The 25,041-nt window shown below is 40.0% G+C and overlaps 1 protein-coding gene across 13 annotated transcripts in view; it reads left to right on the top strand.

Annotated features, from left to right (window-relative positions):
* Nucleotides 1-25,041, top strand: part of ankrd6b (ankyrin repeat domain 6b) — a 186,073-nt gene that overhangs the window by 131,695 nt on the left and 29,337 nt on the right. For 7 of the 13 annotated variants that reach the window (XM_059982406.1, XM_059982405.1, XM_059982404.1 and 4 more), the window contains 8 exons: nt 1,073-1,171; nt 12,854-12,952; nt 14,140-14,238; nt 17,192-17,290; nt 17,430-17,528; nt 18,616-18,714; nt 22,327-22,404; nt 24,569-24,673. In XM_059982406.1, coding sequence (XP_059838389.1) covers nt 1,073-1,171; nt 12,854-12,952; nt 14,140-14,238; nt 17,192-17,290; nt 17,430-17,528; nt 18,616-18,714; nt 22,327-22,404; nt 24,569-24,673 — 777 coding nt within the window. Of the gene's footprint in view, nt 1-1,072; nt 1,172-12,436; nt 12,663-12,853; nt 12,953-14,139; nt 14,239-17,191; nt 17,291-17,429; nt 17,529-18,615; nt 18,715-22,326; nt 22,405-24,568; nt 24,674-25,041 lie in introns of those variants that run through there. The other 6 variants (XM_059982412.1, XM_059982414.1, XM_059982417.1 and 3 more) reach the window with 4 other exon arrangements.

The raw sequence follows: 25,041 nt of genomic DNA on the forward strand, positions 1-25,041 counted from the left end.
CTGGACCCAGGAATTTCATTACATCAGGTGACTCTGACAGGAAGTGATAAAGTAGAGGTGGTTGGGGAGGTGTTGATCAGCCTCACTGCTTGGGGAAGGTAACTGTCCTTGAATCTGGTGGTTCTGGCATGTCTGTTATGTGGCCTCCTCCCTGATGGGAGTGGGACAAATAGTCCATGAGCACTGTGGGTGGAATCCTTCATGATGTTACTGGCCCTTTTCTGGCAGCTTTGTGCGTACACATGGCAGGTAGGCTTCTGCCTGTGATGTATGGGCAGTTTTGGCTGCCCGTTGTGGAGCATCCTGCCTGTCACAGTGTGGTTTCCATACCAAACAATGAAGCAGCTTGTTAGGATGCTCTCTACTAATACTCAGAATTGGGCTGGAATTTATAGTGGTGATGTAGAAAAGTTTTCTTCACGATTGTTAAATTGTTTGCTAGAGCAGTTATTTAAAATCATCAGCATGGAATCCTCTACCAGAAACAGAATCTAGAAAGCCTTACAGTGGATATTTGCAAATAAGCAGTTGAAATGAGACTTTGCCACAGCAACACGCACAAAAATGCTGAAGGAACTCAGCAGGCATGGCAGCATCTAGGGAAAGAGTACGGTCAACATTTTGGGAGGAACTGGGGTCCTGCTTGAAGGGTTTCAGCCTGAAACGTTGACTGTACTCTTTTCCATAGATGCTGCCTGGCCTGCTGAGTTCCTCCAGCATTTTGTGTGTGTTGCTCGGATTTCCAGCATCTGCAGATTTTCCCTTCTCTGCCAAAGCAGTTCTTTGAGGAATAAGGCAGAGTGAAGAGCTCTGTCAGAAATCTGGAAAAGACACAGAATGTGCTGTATCCCTCCATTCAGCCTTCTACTGTACGGTAATCCTTAGAATGAGGTTTTTGAAGTTACTAATGAAACAAAAGAACATCATGCAGATGAACAAAGAAGTAGACCTGTGATGAGTGTACAAGGAGGGTTTGTATTTGAATGGAGAAGGAGGGTCTTCAGATCATCTGTTCAAAGGAAGCTTCATGTTATTAAGATTTCTCATTGCTACCTGCATGGTTTGTTTCCAGCATGGGCGTACTGCTTTGCATTTGGCTGCTTACAAAGGGCACATTGATGTTGTACGAATTCTCCTGAAAGCAAGTTGTGATCTGGACATTCAGGATGATGTAAGTGACTACACTCTCCACATTAGACTTTCTCATTTCTCGCCTTTACTTTCTCACACTCTTCATGGTCAAGGTTGTTTGGGCAGCAATTGATGCAATCTCAGAAAAATAATTAAGTGTTCTTAAATTGTCAAAGCCAGGATATTTTATATTGTAAGCTTCTGTTGTGAATAATTTTTAATGCACCCGCTTTCCCTGTGGGCTTTAATAATTGAATAGAAGTTACCTTCACTCATGTAGCAGCTATATGCGGTGGGGCAGTAGTGAAGAAATTGGGGTTGCACAAGAATATGTCACAGTTCATTTACAGTAAACCTGTGTTAATCTGGTGTACATCGGACTTTGCAACACACTTTACATTCACTTCAAAAACATGTTACTCATTGGAATAATTTTTTTTAAAATAAACCCACTGAGTTTAAAGGGAGCTCAGGAAACAAGGCCCCGATAAATTTAAAGGGAACATGATAAACAGAGTTGGGTAAGCTTCAAGGGAACAAAACCAGCCAAGTTTAAAGGGAGCATGTGAACCACAATTTTGGTGAGTGGAATGGGGAGTGTGGGAGTTCCAGCAATTGCATCAGAACTGAAGCCTGCACAAGTGGATGGGGAGCATGATAGTCATCACGTCATGAGCCAGATGCCAAACCGTTGGATTTCTGACTAGTCAGATACAGCAGCTTTACTATATTGGATTTAATTTCAGTGTTGCTGTTGTTTAATTCCTGAGGCCGAGTCCCTGGATGTTGTACCTTGCCTTAACTCTTTGAAAAAATGTTTTTGAAATAATAAGTAGCCTGTAATTTGCAGATTTCAGGTTTTCATTGTATCTGAGTTGCAGAGTCCAGAGGCATTCACAGTGTTCAGATTTGACGTTACATTACAGCTATCAAATTGAAAAGACGTCCTCCTCAATCGTATTCACAGACAATAGTCATTCAATTTTGAAAGAAAATCCACTTTTTCTGGATGCCTCTACCAGACAGACTGCTATACCTTTTCCAAAGCTGCACTAGGCTTTACAAGTTCGTATGTTTAAAAAAAATCTGAAATGTGTTTTAATAAGGCATTTGTGTTTAATTTCAAGCTAATCATTATATAGCCATGAAGATTAATAATTAAAAACATTTCACCAGATTATGATAGATGTATGTTTATCTTTTTGATAAAAATGTATTTTTAAAACCATTCTGCCTGCGCCACACGCCAGTGCGGGTAAGAATAGGATGATTTGGTAGATGAATGTGTGGCTGAGGAACCGGTGCAGGGGGCAAGGGTTCAGATTTATGGATCATTGCAAGCTGTTCTGGGGAAGGTACAATCTGTACCAAAGGGACGGGTTACACCTGAACCAGAGGAGGACCAATATCCATGCGGGCAGATTTGCTCGAGCTGTTCGGGAGGGTTTAAATTAATTTGGCAGGGGGATGGGAACTGGAGTGATAGCGCTGAGGTTGAGGTAGTTGGTTTACATACGCAGTGTGTAGTGAGGCTACTAGCAAAGAGAAACTGATGATAGGGCAAAATTGCAGTTAATAGGATGAGTTGAAAAGTAAAAGGCACACAAAATTAAAAAGGGTGAGTACAGGACTGAAGGAGTTGTGTTGGAATGCACACAGTATGTGGAATAAGTTAGGTGATCTTGTAGCACAGTTACAGAGTGGCATGTATGACGTTGTGGGCATCACTGAATCATGGCTGAAAGAAGATTATAACCGGGAGCTTAACATCTAAGGATACACATTGTATCAAAAGGACAGTCAGGTAGGCAGAGGAGGTTGGCATGACTCTGTTGGTAAAAATTGAAATCCAATCATGAGAAAGAGGTGACATAGGATCAGGGGGTGTTGAATTGTTGTGGATAAAGCTAAGGAACTGCAAGGGTAAAAAGACCCTGATGAGAGTTGTATACAGACCCCCAAACAGTAGTAAAGATGTAGTCTACAGATTATAACAGGAGATGGAAAATGCATATCAAAAGACCAATGTTACAAAATTCATGGGGGATTTTAGTGTGGAGGTAGATTGGGAAAATTAGTTTGGTGCTAGATACAAAGAGGAGAAATTTCTAGAATGGCTCCGAGATGGCTTTTTAGAGCAGCTCATGGTTGAGCCCAGTAGTAGGTATGCTGGTTAGGTATTGTGCAATGAGCCAGAATTGATCAGAGAGTTTAATGTAAAGGACCCCCTAGAGGTAAGTGATCATATGATAAAATTCACCCTGCAATTTGAGAAGGAGAAGTTAAAGTCAGATATATCAGTATAATAACAGAATAAAGGGAATTACAGAGGCATGAGAGAGAAGCTGGCCAAAACAGATTTGAAGGTTGAATAGGTTAGGACTTTATTCCCTGAAGTGTAGAAGAATGAGGGGAGATTTGATAGTGTATAAAATTATGATGGGTATAGATAGAGTGAATGCAAGCAGGCTTTTTCCACTGAGGCTAGGGGAGAGATAAAAAAAGAGGACATGGGTTAAGGGTGAAAAGGGAAAAGTTTAAAGGGAACATTAGGGGGAGCTTCTTCACACAGAGAGTGGTGGGAGTGTGGAATGAGCTGCCGGATGAAGTGGTGAATGCAGGCTCACTTTTAACATTTAAGAAAAACTTGGACAGGTACTTGGATGAGAGGGGTATGGAGGGATATGGTCTAGGGTGCAGGTCAGTGGGACTAGGCAGGAAAATGGTTCAGCACAGCCAAGAAGGGCCAAAAGGCCTGTTTCTGTGCTGTAATGTTCTATGGTGCTATGGAAAGGAACACTAGCAGAGATGATGGCAGAGCAGTAATGCCTGGAATTTCAGGGAGCAATTCAGAAGTTGCAGGATATATACATCCCGAAATGGAAGAAGTATTCCAAAGGCAAGATTTCACAACCTTGGCTGACAAGAGAAGTCAAAGCCAACATAAAAATGAAAGATAGAGCAAAAATTAGTGGGGTTTGGGCCAACAGAAGGCAGCTAAAAAAAAAACATGAAGGAAAAGATGGAATATGAAAGTAAGTTGACCAATAATATTAAAGAGGATACTAAAAGTTTCTTCATTTACATAAAGTATAAAAGAGGCGAGAGTGGATCTTGCTTCACTGGAAAAAGGTGCTGGGAAGGTAGTAATAGGGGAAAAGGAAATGGCAAACAAACTGAATTAAGTATTTTGCATCAGTCTTCACTATGGAAGACACTAACAGTACATTGGAAATTCCAGGTGTCAGGGGTCATGAAGTGTGTGAAGTTACCAGTAGCAGAGAGAAGGTTCTTGGGAAACTGAAAGGTCTGAAAGTAGATAAGTCACCTGGATCAAATGGTATACACCCCAGGGTTCTGTAGTGGCATTAGTAATAATCTTTCAAGAATTAATTGGTTTCTGGGGACTGGAAATTTTGAAATGTTACTCCAATCTTCAAGAGGGGAGAGAGGCAGGAGTCTAACCTCTGTGGTTGGGAAGATGTTTGAGTAAATTGTTGAAGATGTGGTTTCAGGGCTCTTGGAGGCACATGATGAAATAGGTCATAGTCAGCATGGTTTCCTTAAGGGATAATCTTTCCTGACAAATTGCTTGAATTCTTTGAGGAAATAACAAGGAGGAAAGACAAAGGAGAACTGATTGATGTGTACTTGGATTTTCACAAAGCCTTTGACAAGATGCCACACATGAGGCTGCTTAACAAGTTAAGAACCAATGGTATTACAGGAAAGATACTAGCATGGATAGAGCATTAGCTGAACTGGCAGGTGGCAAAGAGTGGAAATAAAGGGAGCCTTTTTTGGTTGGTTCTCAGTGACTAGCAGTGTTCCACAGGGGTCTGTGTTGGGACTGCTTGTTCTTATGTTAAACATCAGTGATCTGGATGACGGAATTGATGACTTTGTGATGAAGTTTGTGGACAATATGAAGATATGTGGAGGGGCAGATAAATTTTGAGGCAAAAGAAGGATTTAGACAGATTAAGAGATGGATAAAGAAGTGGCAGATGGAATACAGTGTTGGGAAGTGAATGGTCATTACTTCCGTAGAAGAAATAAAAGGTTTGGCTATTTTTTCAAATGGAGAGAAAATTCAAAACTCTTGAGTGGAAAGGGTCTTGGGAGTCCTTGTGCAGGATTCTCTGAAGGTTAATTTGCAGGTTAACTCTGTGGTGAAGAAGGCAAATATGATCTTAGCATTCATTTCAAAACAACTAAAATATGAAAGCAAGGAAATAATATTGAGGCTTTATAAGGCCAAATGGCCTAATTCTGTTCCAATGTTTTATGGTCTTATGGTCTTTAAACGATGGTTGCTATAGCACAGTTGGAAATTGCACACAGCAAATTCTATGATGGTAACCCATGATGATGTACACTTGGGATAACTACCTTGTCCTCCTTAGAAGTATTAATGTATGTGCCCTCTGTATATTTAACAACATGAAGCTTTTTTTTTGCATGGTTGGTTACATTATATGCTTTGACGTGTACAGTTAACTTTGCACTTCTTTAAGGCATTTCATTCTACTTAGTTTTGACGTCTGCCCCACTTGTTGACCTTGCTTGCTTAACTATGTCTATTTGACTTTTAATCTCCCAGCATGCTTCACCAATCAGTTTCTTCAGAATTATAGAATATTACATTCACTATTCTGATCCAGTAGTATTCTACAACTATCAGGTGAATCTATATTTTTAATATGAATGGGATTGGAATTGTGGCTTGGTCATAGAAATAAATGCCATCTGAACAGTCATCTGGGTATTGGTTCACCAATATGACGTTGATGTTTCAGCACTGAGAACCAAGCGTGGAGCTGCAATTTTGACTTGGATCGAAATTATAAAAACTGGGAAACTAAGACAAAAAAATTGAATGAAATAAAAGAGTAATAAATATCCGGAGCATTCTGTGTTTATAAATCAGAATCAACTTTATTATCAGTCTTATATGATGTGAAATTTGTTGTTTTGTAATAGCAGTACAGTATAGTAATATAAAGATTTTATATAACTATAATTGCAGAACTAGTAAACATAGGACAGTGTTCATGGATTCATGAGCCATCAGAAATCTGAAGGTGAGAGGGGGAAGAAGCTGTTTCTGAATCATATGGTGATCCTTGCTATAGGCCTATTGAGCCACATTCCGTTTCCTTTCTATCAGGGGCTAAAGATGCTTGCAAAGGAATTGTTTGGATTTAACATCTTTGCATTGTCTGTTGAAGTGTTACCAGGCAACTAATGTTCCAGCCGTGTTAAATTCATCAACTGAATTCCTGCAGTTTTAAAGTGTTTTACTTTTGGTTTAGGAAAAAACAAAGTTTAGCCCAAATCAGACCTCTTGTGGCCTAAAATGGAATTGCCTTGAATTTTAAACCAATTGGATTTTTTTCTGGATAAAACAGGTAATACTGTTAACCAATCATCTAAGGTCTTATTTAATCCCCATTGATTTTTGTAATTGGCTAGTAATGATGCACACAGGATGGTAGTTACATTTTGTTGAAAATATTTTCTTGTACAATCTCTCATAATTGAGGATGACTTGGTTGCATGCCAGTTTTGAGGTGGCTGATAAAGCCACGTGCCTCACATGAGCAGAAGCTGCTTGATAGGTTGAATTGGTGGTATGGTAAATAGCATGCTTCTGCTATTTCAGAGTCTCTGGACAAAGAAACTCAATTCCATAATTTCACCACCCTCTGGCTAAAGAAATGTCTCCACATCTTTGTTTTAAATGGACTGTGCCCTCCAATCCCAGACTCTCCCACCACGGGAAACATTCTTTCCACATCTATTCTGTCTAGGCCTTTCGACTTTTGAAAAGTTTCAATGAGATTCCCCCTCAACCTTCTAAATTCCAGCCAGTACAGACCCAGAGCTATCAAACATTCCTCATATGATAACGCTTTCATTCCCGGAATCATCCCTGTGAACCTCCTCTAGACCTTCTCCAACTTCGGCACATCTTTTCTTTGATGAGGTGCCCAAAACTATTCACAATTCTCAAGTTGAGGCCTCACCAGTGCCTTATAAACCCTCAGCATTGCATCCCTGCTCTCATATTCTAGACCTTTTGAAATGAATGCTAATGTGCTATTTGCCTTCCTCTCCTCCAGCTCAACCTGCAAGCTAACCTTTAGGTTGTTCTGCACAAGGACTGTCAAATCCCTTTGCATCTCAGATTTTTAGATTTTCACCCCATTTAGAAAATAGTCTGCACATTTTATTTCTTCTACCGAAGTGCATGACCATGCATTTGCCACTTTCTTGCCCATTCTCCTAATCTGTCCAAGTCCTTCTGCAGCCCACCTTTTTCCTCAACACCACCTGCTCCTCCACCAGTCGTTGTATCATCTGCAAACTTGGCAACAAAGCCGTCTATTCCATCATCTAAGTCATTAATATACAGCATAAAAAGAAGCAGTCCCAACACCGACCCCTGTGGAACACCACTAGTTACTGGCAGCCAACCAGAAAAGAATCCTTTTATTCCCACTCGCTGCCTTCTACTAATCAGCCAATGCTCTAACCATGCCAGTAACTTCCCTTTAATACCATGGGCTGTTAACTTGGTAAGCAACCTCATGTGTGGCACCTTGTCAAAAGCCTTCTGAAAGTCCAATTATACAACGTCTACTGCATCCCCTTTATCTATCCTACTTTTAATCTCCTTGAAGAATTCCAACAGGTTCTTCAGGCAAGAATTCCCCTTAAGGAAACCATGTTGATCTTGTCCCATCTTGTCCTGTGTCACCAAGTACTCCATAACCTCATCCTTAACAATTGATTCTAACATTTTCCCAACCACTGAGGCCAGGCTAACTGGTCTATAATTTCCTTTCTGCTGCCTTCCTCCTTTCTTAATTTTTGCCTTGTTGTTTGCTCTCTCTTTTACATTAGCTACCCTTTTTGATTCTGCATTCCTAATGCACTGATACTCACCCTGCTGGCTGCCATTTTGTCCTATCATCTGCCTGCCGTTCCAGAGAGCCTGACTGCAAGCTATCTTTACTTTTTTACCATCCGCCCTGTCCTGAGTTGAATCACGCTGATTCCCACCCCACTGACAAATTAGTTTAAACACACCTCAACAGCTCTAACAAACCTGCCTGCGAGAATATTAGTCTCCCTCGAGTTCAGGTGCAACCCGTCACTCTTGAACAGGTCATACCTCCCACAAAAGGGATACCAATGATTTCAGAACCTGAAGCCTTGCCCCTTGCACCAGCTTTTCAGCCACGCATGAATCTGCCAAATTAACCTGTTTCTACCCTCACTGGTGCATATCACAGGCAGCAATCCAGAAATTACTACCCTGGAGGTCCTGCTTCTCAGCTTTCTACCTAGCTCTAAATTCTCTTTTCAGGACCTCTTTGCTTTTCCTTCCTATGTCTTTGGTACCAATATGTACCAAGACATCTGGCTGCTCTCCCTCCCTTTCTTAACTGCTGTGGACGCAATCCAAGATGTCCCTGACCCTGGCTCCATGGGGGCAACATACCATCCGGGTGTCCTGTTCACATCCACAGAATGTTCTATTTTCCAAGTTCTTGTCATTAACCTTGTGCAACAGGGACAGATTGGTGGTGCTTTGCATGTGTTGACTTTAAGGCTCGTTGTTTCCTATTGCCTCATTCTCAAATTCAGGAAGGGGAGGATATTGGATTCCGAATCATGACCCTCTTTAAGAGAGAAGATAAATATGAATGCTATAGCTACATAGGCATTTCTCTGCTGTCCGCCACAGGAAATTGTCATCGAGGAGGTGGTCCTCAATCTCCTCCCAGTAGCCAGAATTACAATGGGAGTTCTGTCCATGAAGAAGCACAATGCTCCTCACTGATTGATGTGCCACAATTAAGGCAAATAGCGACACTGGCCTTGAAAAAATTCTTCTCAGATTTGGCTGATCTCAGCAGGTAGTCTCCATTGTACACCTGTTTGTGTTTTCTAACCAATGGGTGCAGTACAGATCAAATCCTAGTGTAAAGTTGAATTAAGCGAGCTTGTTTCAATCTCTCTTGCTGTAATGCGACAGCTCTTCCCCAATGAGCTTCCTGCTGGAGTTGAGTTAATCTAAGGGATGAAAACAAGAAAGATATTGCTAGTACCATGTTTACCCTTTGTGTGATCTTCCTTTGACTTTAGTATACAAATTCCACGGAAAATAACTCCCAAACTCCCAAGTTCACTTTTAAGATCTACCTGAAATGTTGCACAAGACGTGAGTCAGAAGCAGAAAATTGTGGGAGGGTAATTTGGGAGTCTGGAGAATGTTTTAAGGATTTGAAGAAAATGGAAAATTTAATTTTAACAAATTGTTAGACAGGGAAAGTTTAAGGTACTCAAGGATAGCAAGTTCTGAATGTTGGTCCGATTTTCAACAGGTAGCTGAATTTGAATGCTTGAGTAAATGAGATGAGTACGTTTATTATGGAGTTATTCTTGCAATTTTAAATGATGGGGTTGGCCACCCGACACTAAATGCACAGCTTGTTTCAAACATTGTTGATGTTAATTTCAGCATGAAGCCCGAAGGAGCACCCAAAGGTTTGTGTCAAACATCCCAATCAGAGTTGAATACCAATTAAACACAAATTGGGATGAGGAGGGTTGGCAGAGAATAGGAACTGAGGAATTAGTTTATTTCAGACAAGTGAAGTTCTCTTCTTTGCTTCTAGCAGTTCTACCTTTGCCAAATTTACATGAAGCATATGCTATGATGTAGTGCTGTAAAAAGAGAGAGTATGGAGCAGGGGCCAGACCTGCTGTTACTCACTCTTAATTAGTACAGACAAAGGGATGATGCCAATACTAAGGTTACTGGCTGAGATTTGCTGCCATACCATTAAGTTAGCAAAAGCAAAAACTCGTTTGGCTCTTTCAATTCACAGAATTCAATAGTGTATTTAACAAGGGAGATAAAGGCTAAGTTTGTCAACTTAAATCATCACGTTTTAAGGAAAATGCTGAATTAACCTGTTAAGTGTTGAAGATACATTGTCCCAAGCCTGCGTTCTTGTTATCTGAAGTATTAATTGCTAACAGAGATTTTAAGAAAGACTAGTTTGAAATATTTTAAAAATATTTCCACTTTTCTTTCAGTCTATTCTGTCTTTACCTCACAGCTTTAATCAGAGCTTTAATTTCTAGCAATTTGTTATGCAAAATATTTTAAAGTAACCACATGCGATGCTAAGTGCAGTTATCAATAGTTACCTGCTGACTGCCCTTATGAGGCATAATCTGGGCAATTATTTTTTAAATTCAACATAATTTGCATCATTCCATGTACTTGATGGCTGCCTTTAATTCAAAGTTCAAAGTAAATTTATTACCAAAGTACATACAGTCAGCCCTCCTTATCCACGGATTCCGCATGCGCGAATTCAACCGACCCTGAATCGAGAAAACCCGGAAGTGCTCTTCCAGCACTTGTTGTTCGAGCATGTACAGACATTTTATTTCTTGTCATTATTCCCTAAACAATACACTATAACAACCATTTTACATAGCATTTACATTGTATTAGTTATTATAAGAAATCTAGAGATGATTTAAAGTATATGGGAAGATGTGCATGGGTTATCGTGGATCGGGATCGAAAAAGATCGGAAGTTCTCTTACTAAGTAAGTCGGAACAGGTACATCCGGTATTATTAAGCGTCAGTCAAAGGTTTGTCTTAGTATATAGTATATATTTTACCTTTCTATACATATAAAACACTTAAGAACGTATGTTTCAGCACCGGGCTCGGGAATGGAAGTTCTTAGGACTCGGGACAGATTGCTCCCTAGTACGCTCTCCACCGTGCCGGGTTGATGTGGAGGATCAAAAACCCAAAATCCAATAATTAAACCACTGCATTGCTTAGTAATAACTGTACCTTTCATCGGGGCAGACTTTATCCTTTAAAATTGTTCCGATCGTTGACCGACCTAGCCTAATGCTTTTCCAATGACCGATGGTGTTTCACCTCTTTCCGATTGCTTTATTATTTCCACTTTATTTTCAATCGCGATTATCTTTGTGAACAGAATCGCTGTGCATTAAGAGCTCTGGCACCGGGTCCTAATGTCCACCGCAGTGAGACAGGTTAAATAAGGTCTGGGGTTCCGCTGGGTCCTAAGGTCCACTGGATTGAGACAGGTTGAATAAGGGACTTGAGCATCTGCGAATTTTGGTATCCGCAAGGGGTCCCGGAACCAATCCCCCGTGGATAAGGAGGGCTGACTGTATATGTCACCATATACAACCCTGAGATTCCTTTTCTTGCAGGCAATCCCAATAAATACAAGAAACACAATAGAATCAATGAAAGACAACCAAAGTGCAAAAAACAAACTGTACAAAAAGAAAGAGAAAAAATATATAAATACGTGATAACTATTGAGAACATGAGATGAAGAGTCCTTAAAAGTGATTTCAGTTCAGTGATGGTACAAATGAAGTTGAGTAAAGTTATCCTGGGCTCCTGTACCTCCTTCCTGATGGCAACAGTGAGAAGAGAGCACGGCCGGAATGATTGGGGTGTTGATGATGGATACTACTTTCCTGTGATAGCACTATGTGTAGATGTGCTCAATCGTGGGGAGGACTTTACCTATGATGGACTGGGCCATACCCATTACTTTTTGTAGGATTTTCTGTTCAAGGGCATTGGTGTTTCCATTCCAGGGCATGATGCAGCCAGTCAATATACTCTCTACCACACATCTATAGAAGTTTCTCAAAGTTTTAGGTAACATGCTGAATCTTCGTCAACTTCTAAGGAAGTAGAGGTGCTGCCATGTTTTCTTTGTAATGGCCATTACTTGCTGGACCCAGGACAGATCCCCTAAAGTGATAACACCAAGGAATTTAAAGTTGCTGACCCTTTCCAACTCTGATCCCCTGTTGTGGACTGGCTCAGGAACCTCTGGGTTTCTCCTACTGAAGTCATTAATCATCTCCTTGGTCTTGCTGACATTGAGTAAGAGATCGTTGTGTCAACACTTAGCCAGATTTTCAATCTCTCTCCTATATGCTGATGCTGTGGAATGGTTCTCCATAATTCCACTTCTATCAATTTCTTTTTCTCCTAACTACTTAATGCAAATTATACCTTAGCTCTTGTGATTAATAAAGAAATCGAATCTGACAAGTTCTAATTCAAGCCAACGGGTATTTATGTACAGCTGTAAACTTTAGCATTTTATCACAGTTTGAAGCATTTAAGTACTACAGCAGTATACATTATTTTACTACTGCAATGAGGTAATGAATAGTCAAAAAGTATTATGTAAAAGTTGACCGATTAAAGCACTCTCATGGGTATTAACCCACTTTTATTTAAACTACAGGGTTTGCAACAGAGATGAGGCAAAGGTCCCTGAACAAAAATAAATCTTGGGATCTGATTATGTAATTCTGATTACAGATTACACTGGTGCATGGTGCTCCAGGGGCAGTTTGTGCTGGGCAACTGTAGAAGAGGCTCAGAATAATGTTTTTTTACAGAGTCTGGAGGAGTAAGAAAACTGTTAGTAATTTGTATAAGATTAACAGCATGCAATACCCTATTAAATGAAAAAAAAAGTGTATGTTTTTTATTGAGTTGTCTGTTAAGCAGCCTAGGCAATATATTCAGGTGCCAATGTGACGCACAAACTCCAATCTCTCTAAATTGTGATAATTGATTCCTTGTTTTTCGTCTTTGATTCTCTGAAACAGAGTGATCAAACAGCTCTACATCGGGCAGCTGTTGTGGGCAACACAGAGGTTATCTCAGCACTAATTCTTGAGGGATGTTCTCTGGATCGGCAGGACAAGGTGAGGAATACAGTACTTCATAAATTATTTGGTGTTTTACCATTCTTAAAGATTGAGTCCAAAATGAACAATTCACCAGCGCTTGACACTAAATGGAGTCTCACTCAGTGAGGGCATCAGCTGTTATGGAAAATGGCTAAATCATGTGGCACACAAGTGCAGACTCTGGAAAAAGTTTCATTTTACATCAAAGTAAAGAATTTTTGATGCTGATGCCCCAAGTATTCCATTGTTCCACAGATATCCCTTTAAAAATAAAGTATTCTAGATTCATAACTAATAGTCAAAATGTTTACCTCCAAGAAGAATATCAGAATCAGGTTTATTATTACTGAAATACAGAATATATGTTGTGAAATCTGTTGGTATGTGGCCGCAGTATAGTGCAATGCATAAATATACAATAAATATAGTGCAAAAAGGGAGCAAAAATAGTTGAGGTAATTGGTTTATTGTGTATTCAGAAATGTGATGGAAGAGAAGAAACAGGTCTTGAAATATTGGGTGTGTATCTTCAGGTTCCTGTACCATCTCTCTGATAGTAATGAGAAGAGGACATGTCCTGGGTAGTTGGGGTCTTTCATGAGGGATGTTGCTTTTATGAGACATTGCCTTTGGAAGATGTCCTCGATGGTGGAAAGGCTAGAGCCCATGATGGAGTTGACTGAATTTACAAACCTCTGCAGCTTTTTCTAATGCGGTGCAGTGGCCCCTCCATACCAGACAGAGATGCAACCAGTTAGATGTCAACTGGTATGGTCATTCAGTGGAATAACATCATCTGCTATCCAACTATCAAGATCATAAGAATCCACATGGACCAGAATTTGAGTTGAAGCTGTCACATAATCGCCATGCCTACCTCACCACCAGTTCAAAATGAAGGTCTCTTCTGACATTGTGAGAGCATCTTCACCACACAGCCTGAATTTCAGTTTAAAATACTCACCATTTTGCTTTCAGGGTAACACAAAATAGGCAATAAAAGCTTATTTCAGTGGTGCCCACAGACAGAAGTAAAAATTAAATTATTAAGTAAAAGTATCAAATATTTTTGTATGTTTTCTTCTTTAAGATAAATATGAGGGTAACTTTAGCTGTACAAGTATTTGCCCCCAGTTTGTGGCATGTTGTTCTGTATTGCTGAACCTCAAGCTAAAGTCTTTTCCGTCGATCTTCTGTCTCAGGATGGTAACACTGCTCTGCACGAAGCCAGCTGGCATGGATTCAGTCACTCTGTCAAACTCTTGGTCAAAGCAGGAGGAAATGTTCATGCAAAGAATCAGGTTAGGAGGAAGTATTGCATTTTGGAAGACTTTATATTTTTCAAATTAACAATTCCAGTAGACTGTGTAATGGATTGATTGTGAGCACTGGTGCAATACTCATATTAATATGGGTAAAATCAGGAGAGATGTGTAATGGGCAGCTAACAAATGTTTACTCTATTTCACAAAGCCCAACCGCTACCTATGATGTCTTACAGGGAGTGATTTATTTAAAGAATCATCCTTCAACAGTTAATCTGTAGTGACTTCTAATTCTTGCAGTAAAAAAATTCCAGGTAAAAGGACTTTGAAATTTTCACACTAACACAGACAATTGTTTGTTCAAATTGGGTTTTGTATAGTTCTGCATATTTGCACAAAAATGAAGTTCAAAGGAAAATTTAAGCCTTACAGGTTCATGTTCCATAAAATGACTTATCTTTTAAAATTGTAGTATCTTATAGATACCAATGAGTGAACTGATTTATGAGAAAGAAGATCATTTCTAAACTAAGTCTTGTTAGCCCAGCAACATTGATTTTTCCCATCACCCACCAAGTAATTATATAATTGCGGTACTTGCTTCCTCCATAATTTAACTAGTACATTCCCAATGATAACAACTTGCTGCATTAAATTTCTCTATAACCATCGTATATTCTAACGGTAGTTACCTTAAGCCTGTACCATTTGGTTAATGAGTCTTGCAGATCCAAGGTCAAACTTTTCTAATTTCACAACTTTGAACAATTCAATCAAAGCATCTGATAATTACTTGCCGCTATGCATAATTGGTACCTGTTGCTATTTTAGTAAATCTGCTCTGTGCATTTTCTAAAATGTCAGTAACACTTCAGCTGGAGCTTTAATTGGTGTTTCATGAAGGTTTGTGTAACTTGCTGGCTCTTGCTATGTAACATTGTAATAATGTTAGGGTACTGTTATAATCCTTCATTGCAATTCTCTGCTGAATAATTGAAACGTAAAAGTGGCTGCTCCTCATTACTATCTTGTGGTTTATTTCACTTTGACAACTCCAATGTTTCTATCATTACTACTGTATTCAATTCTCGGACCTACTTAAGAAAACTGATGTAATGGTCTCTTTTAATGCAAGGATCCCACGTACTAAATTCACCACCTTTTCTATTTATTTTCCCAAATTTAGGTATTTAAAAATTTAAACAACAATGTCATTCAAAGTCAAAAGTAAAACTTGTTATCAAAACTTATTATTATTATTATTTAAATATATTATGTTACCAAATGCTATCTTGGAGATTTATTTTCTTGCAAGTATTTACAGGAAAATAAAGAAATACAATGGAACTTTTATGAAAAATTAAAGATAAAGACTGATGCAACACAAGTGTAAAAGAACACAAACTTGTGCAAATTAACAATAAATAAAGAAATAAACAATTAAACTTTAAAAAGATACTAAAAACTTGAGTTGTGAAGTCCTTGAAGGTGAGTGTGTAGGTGTGGAATCGGTTCAGAGTGGTAGTGAATGAAGTTATCCGTGCCCGTGCAGGAGTCTGATGGTTGTAGGGTAATATCTGTTCCTGAATCCAGTGGTGTGGACCCTAAGGCTCCTGTACCTCCCTCCCAATGGCAGCAGCAAAACTCTAACCAGCATTGAGCTCATTTACATGGAGCCCTGCCACAACAAAACAGCATCCAACATCAAGGATCCCTTCCATCCAGGCCAGGCACTTACTGTGGCAGTGCTCTGTGGTGGTGAGGGGTTTGCCTGGGATGAGCTGGGCTGCATCCACCACTTCCTGTAGACCCTTCTCTATTTGATTGTAGCATTTAATTTATAATAAGCATGCAATAAATCTGTTACACTGCTAGATAGAGAACTGGATTAATTTTCAGCCAAGCAAACATTGAGTGGCACTTAGTAGAGATGGAACTTGCTTCAGCCCACTTCCCAACAACCATCAGTCAATGTTATTGGCTTATAGAAGTTACAAGGAATGAAAAAAACATACACGTCTTTTTCTGTCTTTTTTTCCGAAATTATCTTTAGAGTCATGCATATTTTCTTTTAAGCTTTGTATTTTTTTAAAGGAATGCAACCACCTTGCTTTCTGAAAGCAGCATTCTAAATGTCTGAGGCAAGAAGCAAACTGCTACAGACTCTTGCTGGTTGAGCAGTATCTGTAGAAGTAAAGGAACTGTTGACATTCTTGTCTAGTACCTGCATCACGAGTGAAAATGTAGAGGGGAGAGATCCAATCTAAAGGGAGACGATAGATGGGACTATGTGAGGAAGAGGTTGATGTCCAGAATGGATTGATAGAGCTAGAGAGGGGAGAGGGTGTGCTGAAGTTAGGAGACGGTGGCTGATGGGCGATAGTGACAGATGAGGAAAAAGAAGATGGAGTCAGGTGGGACATAAGGAGGGTGGAGGTACAATGGACTGGAAGGTTGAGCAGAAACAAGAGGATGTAGGGATCTGTTAAGTAAAGAAGGTGATCAGAGGTTGAAGGATAGTTGGAATGAAGTTGAGAGAGGGAATAGGATAGGAGAATCAGAACTTCCAGTGTGTGGGTTTGAGAGGGGAATGAAGCTGGGTGAGTTTTCACTGTTGGGGGTTGGACTAATAGTAGTAGACACCAGGGGGAGAGAGAAAGGAGCACATGGACTGTCGGTTAACTGAACGTGGACAATTCAGTGTGTATACAAATGGGCAGTAGACCATGTAGGTGAAATATGAGTTGATTTTTTACTTATGTAGCATTTTTAATTCTTGATGTATTTGAGATTAATTCCTATGGAAAAGAGGTTTTTCATACACAAGCCTTAGCAGGTTTAACTTCTTTTAAGAATTGCACACAACTGCTTGGCTACAATTAATAAATCAATATATGGGAAAGCAGAACTACATGCTTTTAAAATTAAACTTGCACTTAACAAAAAATTGTTCTCTTTAGTGACTTTTCAATCTTGTATCTCACTTAAGGCAGGTAACATAGCTCTCCACTTGGCTTGTCAGAATGGCCATTCCCAGAGCTGCCGTGTGTTGTTACTGGGAGGATCTAGACCTGACATTAAGAACAGTGTAAGTGAGGATCTACTCTTCTTTTAATATTTATATTTATTCATATTTAGAGATGTTTTAAAAAGAGAAGACATCTTGCTATCGTTCAAGACGTAAAATTGGCTTGTGTTCATCCTGGCTTGAAATCTTCGTTTTGCAGATGGGAGACACATGTTTACATGTTGCAACACGCTATAATCATGTGGCTATTATTAAAATCCTCCTGAGTGCTTTCTGTTCTGTCAGTGAGAAGAATCAGGTCAGTGTGCAAGACCATGATCCCTGTACTCTATGTTGTCAATTATTGTAAGTTTGAAATATTAATAGGATATTGACTGCAAATAATAAAGTGAATAGTTTGGTAAATAAGGATTGCAGCCTTTTACACATGTGTGCTGCATAAACAGTACACATACATATGTTCCATTGCAACTAAATACTGTTTAAAGTTTAACCTAAAGTATGTCAAACAGATTGCTGAATTTCATGTGTGTTACATTCAGAATTTTCATAGATATACATATCAAATCAATCAGTAAATACACTTATTTGAAAAGACAATTAAGTTTTAGTTTATGTGCAGATACTTGCCAAAATGCAAAATAATAAGTTCAAATTTAACAGGTGCATTGCACGTCTGCAGTCCTCCCTCAGTTGTTCCAACAATATAATCTTTTGACTTGCCAATCCAATTTCTTTTGATTTACGGAAACAAAAAATTTAAACTTGTCAATATTGGCACTGAAATGATGTGAATCTAAAAGTCGCAGCTTACGTATGCCAAATGGAAACAAGATGGGAAATAGGTCACACATTTGAAAAAGTGATAAAATTTCACCTCAAGGCTACAAATTCTTCAACTTGCACCACTGTGCTGCCCTACATTAAACATGTCAAGGGCTTTCTTGAATTCAGCTTTCCAGGCTGTATAATGGAGGAATTTCAGGTATATCCATTCCGGTCATCAGATTTAATCCAATCGCTGATTTTGAAGATACACATACATTGAAAGCACCCTGCCCCACATCTGAGAGTATTGGATAAGGAAGCCTTTCTTGAACACATGTCTGTGTAGTGTATTAGATAAGCTAAATTTCTGTTGCTACTGTTTTGAGTTTCCTCTAGCTCAATCATTTAAAAATAAATTGTGTATAATCTTTACTAACATTCTTGTTCTCTCACTTTACTCCTCAACAACAGGCTTTATGCTATTGTTAGATTTTTATTCCATTTTTGGTCCTAAACTGACAAATAACTTGCAGAATTCTGCTCTTGTGATTTCTTTCTTATGATTGGTAACTGTGATCAAACTCCATGAGTTTGTCTGAATGGTTCTCTGATCATAGGCTGGAGATACACCCCTCCACGTTGCTGCTGCCCTCAACCACAAGAAAATAGCCAGACTCTTGCTGGAAGCAGGAGCAGATGGAAGCATTGTCAACAATGTGAGTATTTTTAATGCTAATGAAGTATTTGTATTGTTGTATGTAGGTTGACATTAAAGAAATGGAGTGTTGACATATTTTTCTAGAGAAATTAGCCAGTGTTTGCAGTGCTTTAAATCCAGCTCTGAAGCACTGTTGTTTTTGAAACAGCTAAGTGGATCCATAAGTGTTAACTCTTAGATTCAATTTGAAAATTTTCACAAGTATTTTGAAACTCCATGCTTTCTGCTACATTAAGTGGGGGGTGGGGTTGATAACTGCGTTTATTTTGGGGGGGGAATGGAGGGTTCTTGCATTTTTTCCCCCCTGTCATCCATTCTTTGGGGTTTTTCTTTTGTTGAGGATGTCTGTGGAGAGTACGAATTTCAGGTTGTATATTGTTTATGTTCTCTGATTTTAAATGGAACCATTGAAACTCTCTCCTCTACCTCTGAGCCACACAGAATACCACAAATTACCTGAGTGAAGAGAGTAGTACAAATTTCCACCATATCCTTTTGTTTCCCCATTAATTGCAGTTCTCTTTCATTCCTCTAATTCCTGCTTTTGACCCTTTTCTGAACCCCACCTCATCACTTGTATGTATTAATGTAATTATTCCCTACTCAAGTGCTGCCTCAAGTGAGAGTACAAAGGTTTACCAGGACATTGTCTGGATTTGAGGGCTTTAGTTACATACAGGGAGAGATCGCATATGTTGATGGAGTCCGTGGGGTGACCTTAGACAAGCATGTAAGACTACGAGAAGCATTATCAGTGTTTTTCTCCAGGGTAGTGGTATCAAAAATGAGAATGCATAGGTTTGATGTGAGAGAAAGAAGTTTTAAAAGAGATTTGAGTAGCCTAATTTTTTGTTACATAGAGAGAGATTGATATCTGGAACTCAAGTGCCAGAGGAGGTGGTGGAGTCAGATATAATCACTGTTTAATAAACATTTTAGATGACAAAAGCAAGGCATAGAAGGATACAACTAATGTGGGCAATGAGGTTGGGCAATGTGAGATGAGGGCAAAGTGGTTGGTATGAATGTGGTGGGCCAGAGGGCCTGTTTCTATGCTGTACAACTCTTTGACTCTGTGACATCCTTCTCTGAAATTTTCTCCTCTTTTCTATACTACTGTTTTACATTCATCTTTACTGTCATTCATGATCATAGATAAATGTCCCTAAGCTCCATTCAATATTTTGCTGAGGTACTTTCTCATCTTCTGTATGGGAAGGCCCCCGATTTTCACTACAGGCAATCCCCGGGTTACGTGCGAGTTCCATTCCTGAGTCTGTCTTTAAGTCGGATTTGTACGTAAGTCGGAACAAGCACATTCGGTATTATTTAGCGTCAGTTAGTCAAACGTTTGTCTTAGTATATAGTATATATTTTACTTTACTATGCATATGAAACAATTAAGAAACGTATGTATTCCAATAATTAAACCTCTGCGTTGCTTAGTAATAATTCTAGCTTTCATCAGGGCAGGGCCTTTCACATGCTCCATTATTCTCACTTTATCCATTATCCTTTAAAATTGTTCCTATCGTTGACCAACTGTAGCCTAACGCTTTTCCAATGGCCGATGGTGTTTCACCTCTTTCCAAAAGCTTTATTATTTCCACTTTATTTTCAATTGTGATCGCTTCCCATCAATGGAACAGAAACACTCCCAAGGTCCGCTGGGTCCTAAGGACCACCACACTGAAATAGGCTGAATGGGACAAGTGGGGGCTGTGCTGGGTTTAGGTATTTGATCCTCCACAATATTCTGCGTGGGAATTTAAACTGGAGGTGGCAGTGTTTTTTTACAAGGTCAAGTTTCGAGCTGAACATCAACCCGGCACAGATGGTATGGGAGTCACTGGGTCAACATCAACCCGGCATGGGAGTGATCTGTCACTGGATCAAACTCAAGCCCGGCGCTGATCTCACTGCGCCACCAGGCGACTGGAATGGAGGGGGTGGTGGGGTCAGCGTGAATCTTACTAAGAAAAATTTAAGCCAAATACAAAGTTAAACACTTAACACAGTGTCAATGGCAATGACTTAAAATGGCGGACTGCATCGCGTTCTGACTTAAAATGGCGGATGGAGTTCGCCTTCCTCAGTTCCAAGTACGAGTTGTCTGTAAGTCGGACGTTCGTAACTCAGGGACTACCTGTACTTTCAGACTTGGTGCTTCTCCCTGCCTCCATGTTCCAACCCCAGCACGTGTTTTACTGTCACCTGTGGCACCTGATTCACAAACAAGGCCCATCTCTGGTTACTTTTTTTATAACTCCAATTTACAGAGATTCATCTACCCTGCAGAAGAACATTTTCTGCCCCAAAATGTATACAAAAGTGCCTTTTCCACTAATATCTTCTTGAGCCTCCTTCCCCTATCCTGTTGTGAAGTGTAAAGAGGTCAAGAAATTCTTTGTCGGTAAGATGGAAACAACTGAATCAGCTGCCTTTGCTACTTCTCCATCCTTGTGTTCGCCAGTCTGAACTCATTCCTCCATTTCCTTCCAAATCTGAACCTTTATTCAGTTTCATGCCCCTTCTGAGCTCAGCTTTTCCTCAGAGACACTGACTGCTCCATTAAACTTCTGGCTACTCATGTTTCCTAAGTGGCAGCTGACTGCTTGGACAAATGCTCTTTGATCTAACGCATTCACACTATTTCCAGAGTTGCTTTCTGACATGATGAAAGTTCCCATTATTTTTTTATTTTTAGTTCAGACTTGCAGAATCTGCATTTTTTTTAGAATTTTTGTTCGCAGATTTTGCTCATGTTCCTTTCTCTGCTTCAGACTCTATTCTGCATTTTCGTTGTCTCGCTGCACTGTCGTTTCTCTGTAACACTGCATTTTGTATTTGTTTTTCCTTTCGTACCACTTCAATGCACATACAGTATGCATGGAATGAGCTGTCTGGATAGCATGCAAACAAATCTTGTCTCGCATGTGACAATAAAAAATAAATTGCCATCTGTTATACGAGAACCAACTCTAAACAGTACCATCGTCATTTACTGTTGTATCTTCAATGTCATTAGGCTAATCTTCTTGCACCCTCCCTGAGCCCATCTTCATATGAACATGCACCCTGACCTGGCTGTCTCTAGGCATGAGTATTCTAATGTCCTTGATCCACTGTAAACAAAAACTCTGCTTATCGACTGTCTGTCCTCCTTGTTCACCTTTGCTGTACACGTATAAATTCAAGCAATTAAAATGTAACATTTAATCTTCAATATTAATTGTATACAGTTATTCAAAATAATTGTTCTAGTTATGCGCACATATTTGAAAGAAACATACAATATACAACAGAGCTAAATCTCAATATAATGAGTCTATTTTGCAGCAGCTATAATACACATATGAAGTAATATGCATGATGTAAGCAGGGATCGAGCAGCTCATTTGGAGATCAGCACTGTTGTCATTTTCAATATTTGTATTTTGTGACATTGAACTTCAATTGATGGCGGTTCAAATGTTTTTCATAAAATATAACTGATAGCTCATTGCAATCCAATTATTCTTTCTTGTTGTTTTACTAAAAATTGGTCTGGAAAATCCAACACCAATCATTGCGAGAACTCCAATGTCAGTCTCTTGAATTCTTTCTGTAGGCTGGTCTGACCGCCCTGGAAGCAGCCAGAGAGAGCGACAGTCCTGAAGTGGCCCTTCTTCTCACCAAGGCACCACAGGTAAGGGCTCACTGTTGAGCGTTCTGGTTCATGGACTCATAGGATAGTAGAGCCATGGAAATGGGTGTTGTGGCTCCGCTTGTCCATGCCAACCAGTGTTCTAATCTAAGCTGATTGCACTTTCCTGCATTTGGCCCATATCCCTCTAATCTTCTGCTGTCCACAATATGTCCTGACCATGTATAGTCACATCTGCCATGGGTAAATAGGGGAAATGGAGAATATCACCACTTTGTGATGTTATTTTTTTGTAGTTAGCAGGTAGTTATGTAGAACATTTAAATGAAATAGTCTGAGGGGCTGGAGGCTATCTTAATTTATCAGAAGCAAGCATTAGGATTGTGAAAGGTCTTGGCATATTCTTTGTACTTGTATTTTTAATTGGTCCATATACAATAGACAATTGTTGCAGGAGTAGGCCATTCAGCCCTTCGAGCCAGCACTGCCATTCAATGTGATCATAGCTGATCATCCATAATCAGTGCCCTGTTCCTGCCTTCTCTCTATATCCCTTGACTCCACTATCTTTAAGAGCTCTATCTAACTCTTTCTTGAAAGCATCCAGAGAACTGGCCTCCACTGCCTTCTGGGGCAGAGTATTCCATAGATCACAACTCTCTGGGTGAAGAAGTTTTTCCTCAACCCCATTCTAAATGGCCTACCCCTTATTCTTAAACTGTGGCCTCTGGTTCTGGACTCCCCCAACATTGGGAACATGTTTCCTGCCTCTAGTGTGTCCAATCCAATCTTATATGTTTCAATCAGATCCACTCTCATCCTTCTAAATTCCAGTGTATACAAGCCCAGTCTCTTCAATCTTTCAACATATGACAGTCCTGCCATCCCAGGAATTAACCTTGTGAACCTACACTGCACGCCCTCAATAGCAAGAATGTCCTTCCTCAAATTTGGAGACCAAAACTGCACACAATACTCCAGGTGGGATCTCACCAGAGCCCTGTACAGCTGCAGAAGGACCTCTTTGCCCCTATACTCAACTCCCCTTGTTATGAAGGCCAACATGCCATTAGTTTTCTTCACTGCCTGCTGTACCTGCATGCTTACTTTCAGCAACTGATGTACAAGAACACCTAGATCTCATTGTACTTCCCCTTTTCCTTACTTGACTCCATTCAGATAGTAATCTGCCTTCCTGTTCTTGCCACCAAAGTGGATAACCTCACATTTATCCACATTAACCTGCATCTGCCCTCTCACTCAACCTGTCCAAGTCACCCTGCGTTCTCCTAACATCCTCCTCATTTCGCACACTGCCACCCAGCTTTGTGTCATCTGCAAATTTGCTAATGTTGCTTTTAATCCCTTCATCTAAATCATTAATGTGTATTGTAAATACCTGCGGTCCCAGCACCGAGTCTTGAATGTTGCTCTGTTACATGGGTAGACTTTGACTTTTGACACTGGATTGATAACATTATTTGTGGTATTCTACTTTCTGGAGAGGAAAAGGCTGCTATCCTCCAATACAGACAACAGATGATGTTTTTCACTCTAGATGTTGCTCCAGCAAGAAAATGGTGTGTTACTAAACTGGAACAATACAAGTCACAATGTTGAACTTTTTTCATTGGATCGCAAAACCCTGTTGGACATCAGCAATATTAAAAACTGCAAGTCCTATTTCACTGGTTCAGTGGCAAGACCGACACTGGGGTAGCTGCATGACCCCAGTTGTTGTTTGGACTAGGCCCGCATGCCGTAGCATTGCCTGTTACAGCCACTCAAGAGAGGAGGTATAGGAGGCAGAGGCATGGCGAGTGAGCTGGAAATATCAGTCATGCTAGGGGAGCTGGCCCCTCCCATCCCTGCTGCTCTCCAGTTTTCACTCAGTGGAACGTGAGCTGGATTACCTGAGGCTGACTCAGTGCGAGATGAGGAGCTGCTGCATACTTGTTCTTGCAGAAACATGGCTTAAGACAACATCCTATGCACAATCAAAATTCAGGCTATGCTACTCAGGGACTTGAGCTAATATTTTTTTGACTCTATGTGCTGTGGTAACTATGTGTGGTGTGTGTGATTGTAATGATTGAGTTCTGCACCTCAGCCCCAAAGGATTGCTGTTTCACTTAGCTGTATACATGTGTATGCACGAATGATAATTAGGCTTGAGCTTGAACTTCTTTTGCTTCTATTTTTCTAGGTTCTCAGTTTCTGTCGTGGGAGAAGCCTGAGGAAGAAGAGGGAGAAACTGAAGGAAGAGCGTAGAGCCCAGTCTGTGCCTCGCGATGAATTGATCCAGAGTAAGGTACATCAGCAGTTACTCATTTGGTATATGTCTAATGAGTTGTTAACTGTAAAGAATTTTGATGGAAGTATTTTGTATCCTGATCTGTGCTGGGTAAGCTGAGCTCACATATGTAGAGTACAAAAGACTGTAGCTACAGAATCTGGGGCATCAGACAAGATGCTGGAGGAAATCAACTTCTGTGGAGGGGAAGGGCAGTCAACATTTTGGGTCGAGATCCTCGGCCTGGACTGAGAGGTGGAAGGGAGATAGCCAGTTTAAGGTAAAGGGAAAAAAGAGTGCAGTAAGAGCTAGCAAGCTGTAAAGGCAGATCCATTGAGAAGAGGCAACAGGCAAATGGAGGAGGGAAGAGTGGAAATGGTGACACA

Source organism: Hypanus sabinus, chromosome 10 (genome assembly GCF_030144855.1).
Source record: "Hypanus sabinus isolate sHypSab1 chromosome 10, sHypSab1.hap1, whole genome shotgun sequence".
In the NCBI taxonomy this organism is placed as follows: domain Eukaryota; kingdom Metazoa; phylum Chordata; class Chondrichthyes; order Myliobatiformes; family Dasyatidae; genus Hypanus; species Hypanus sabinus.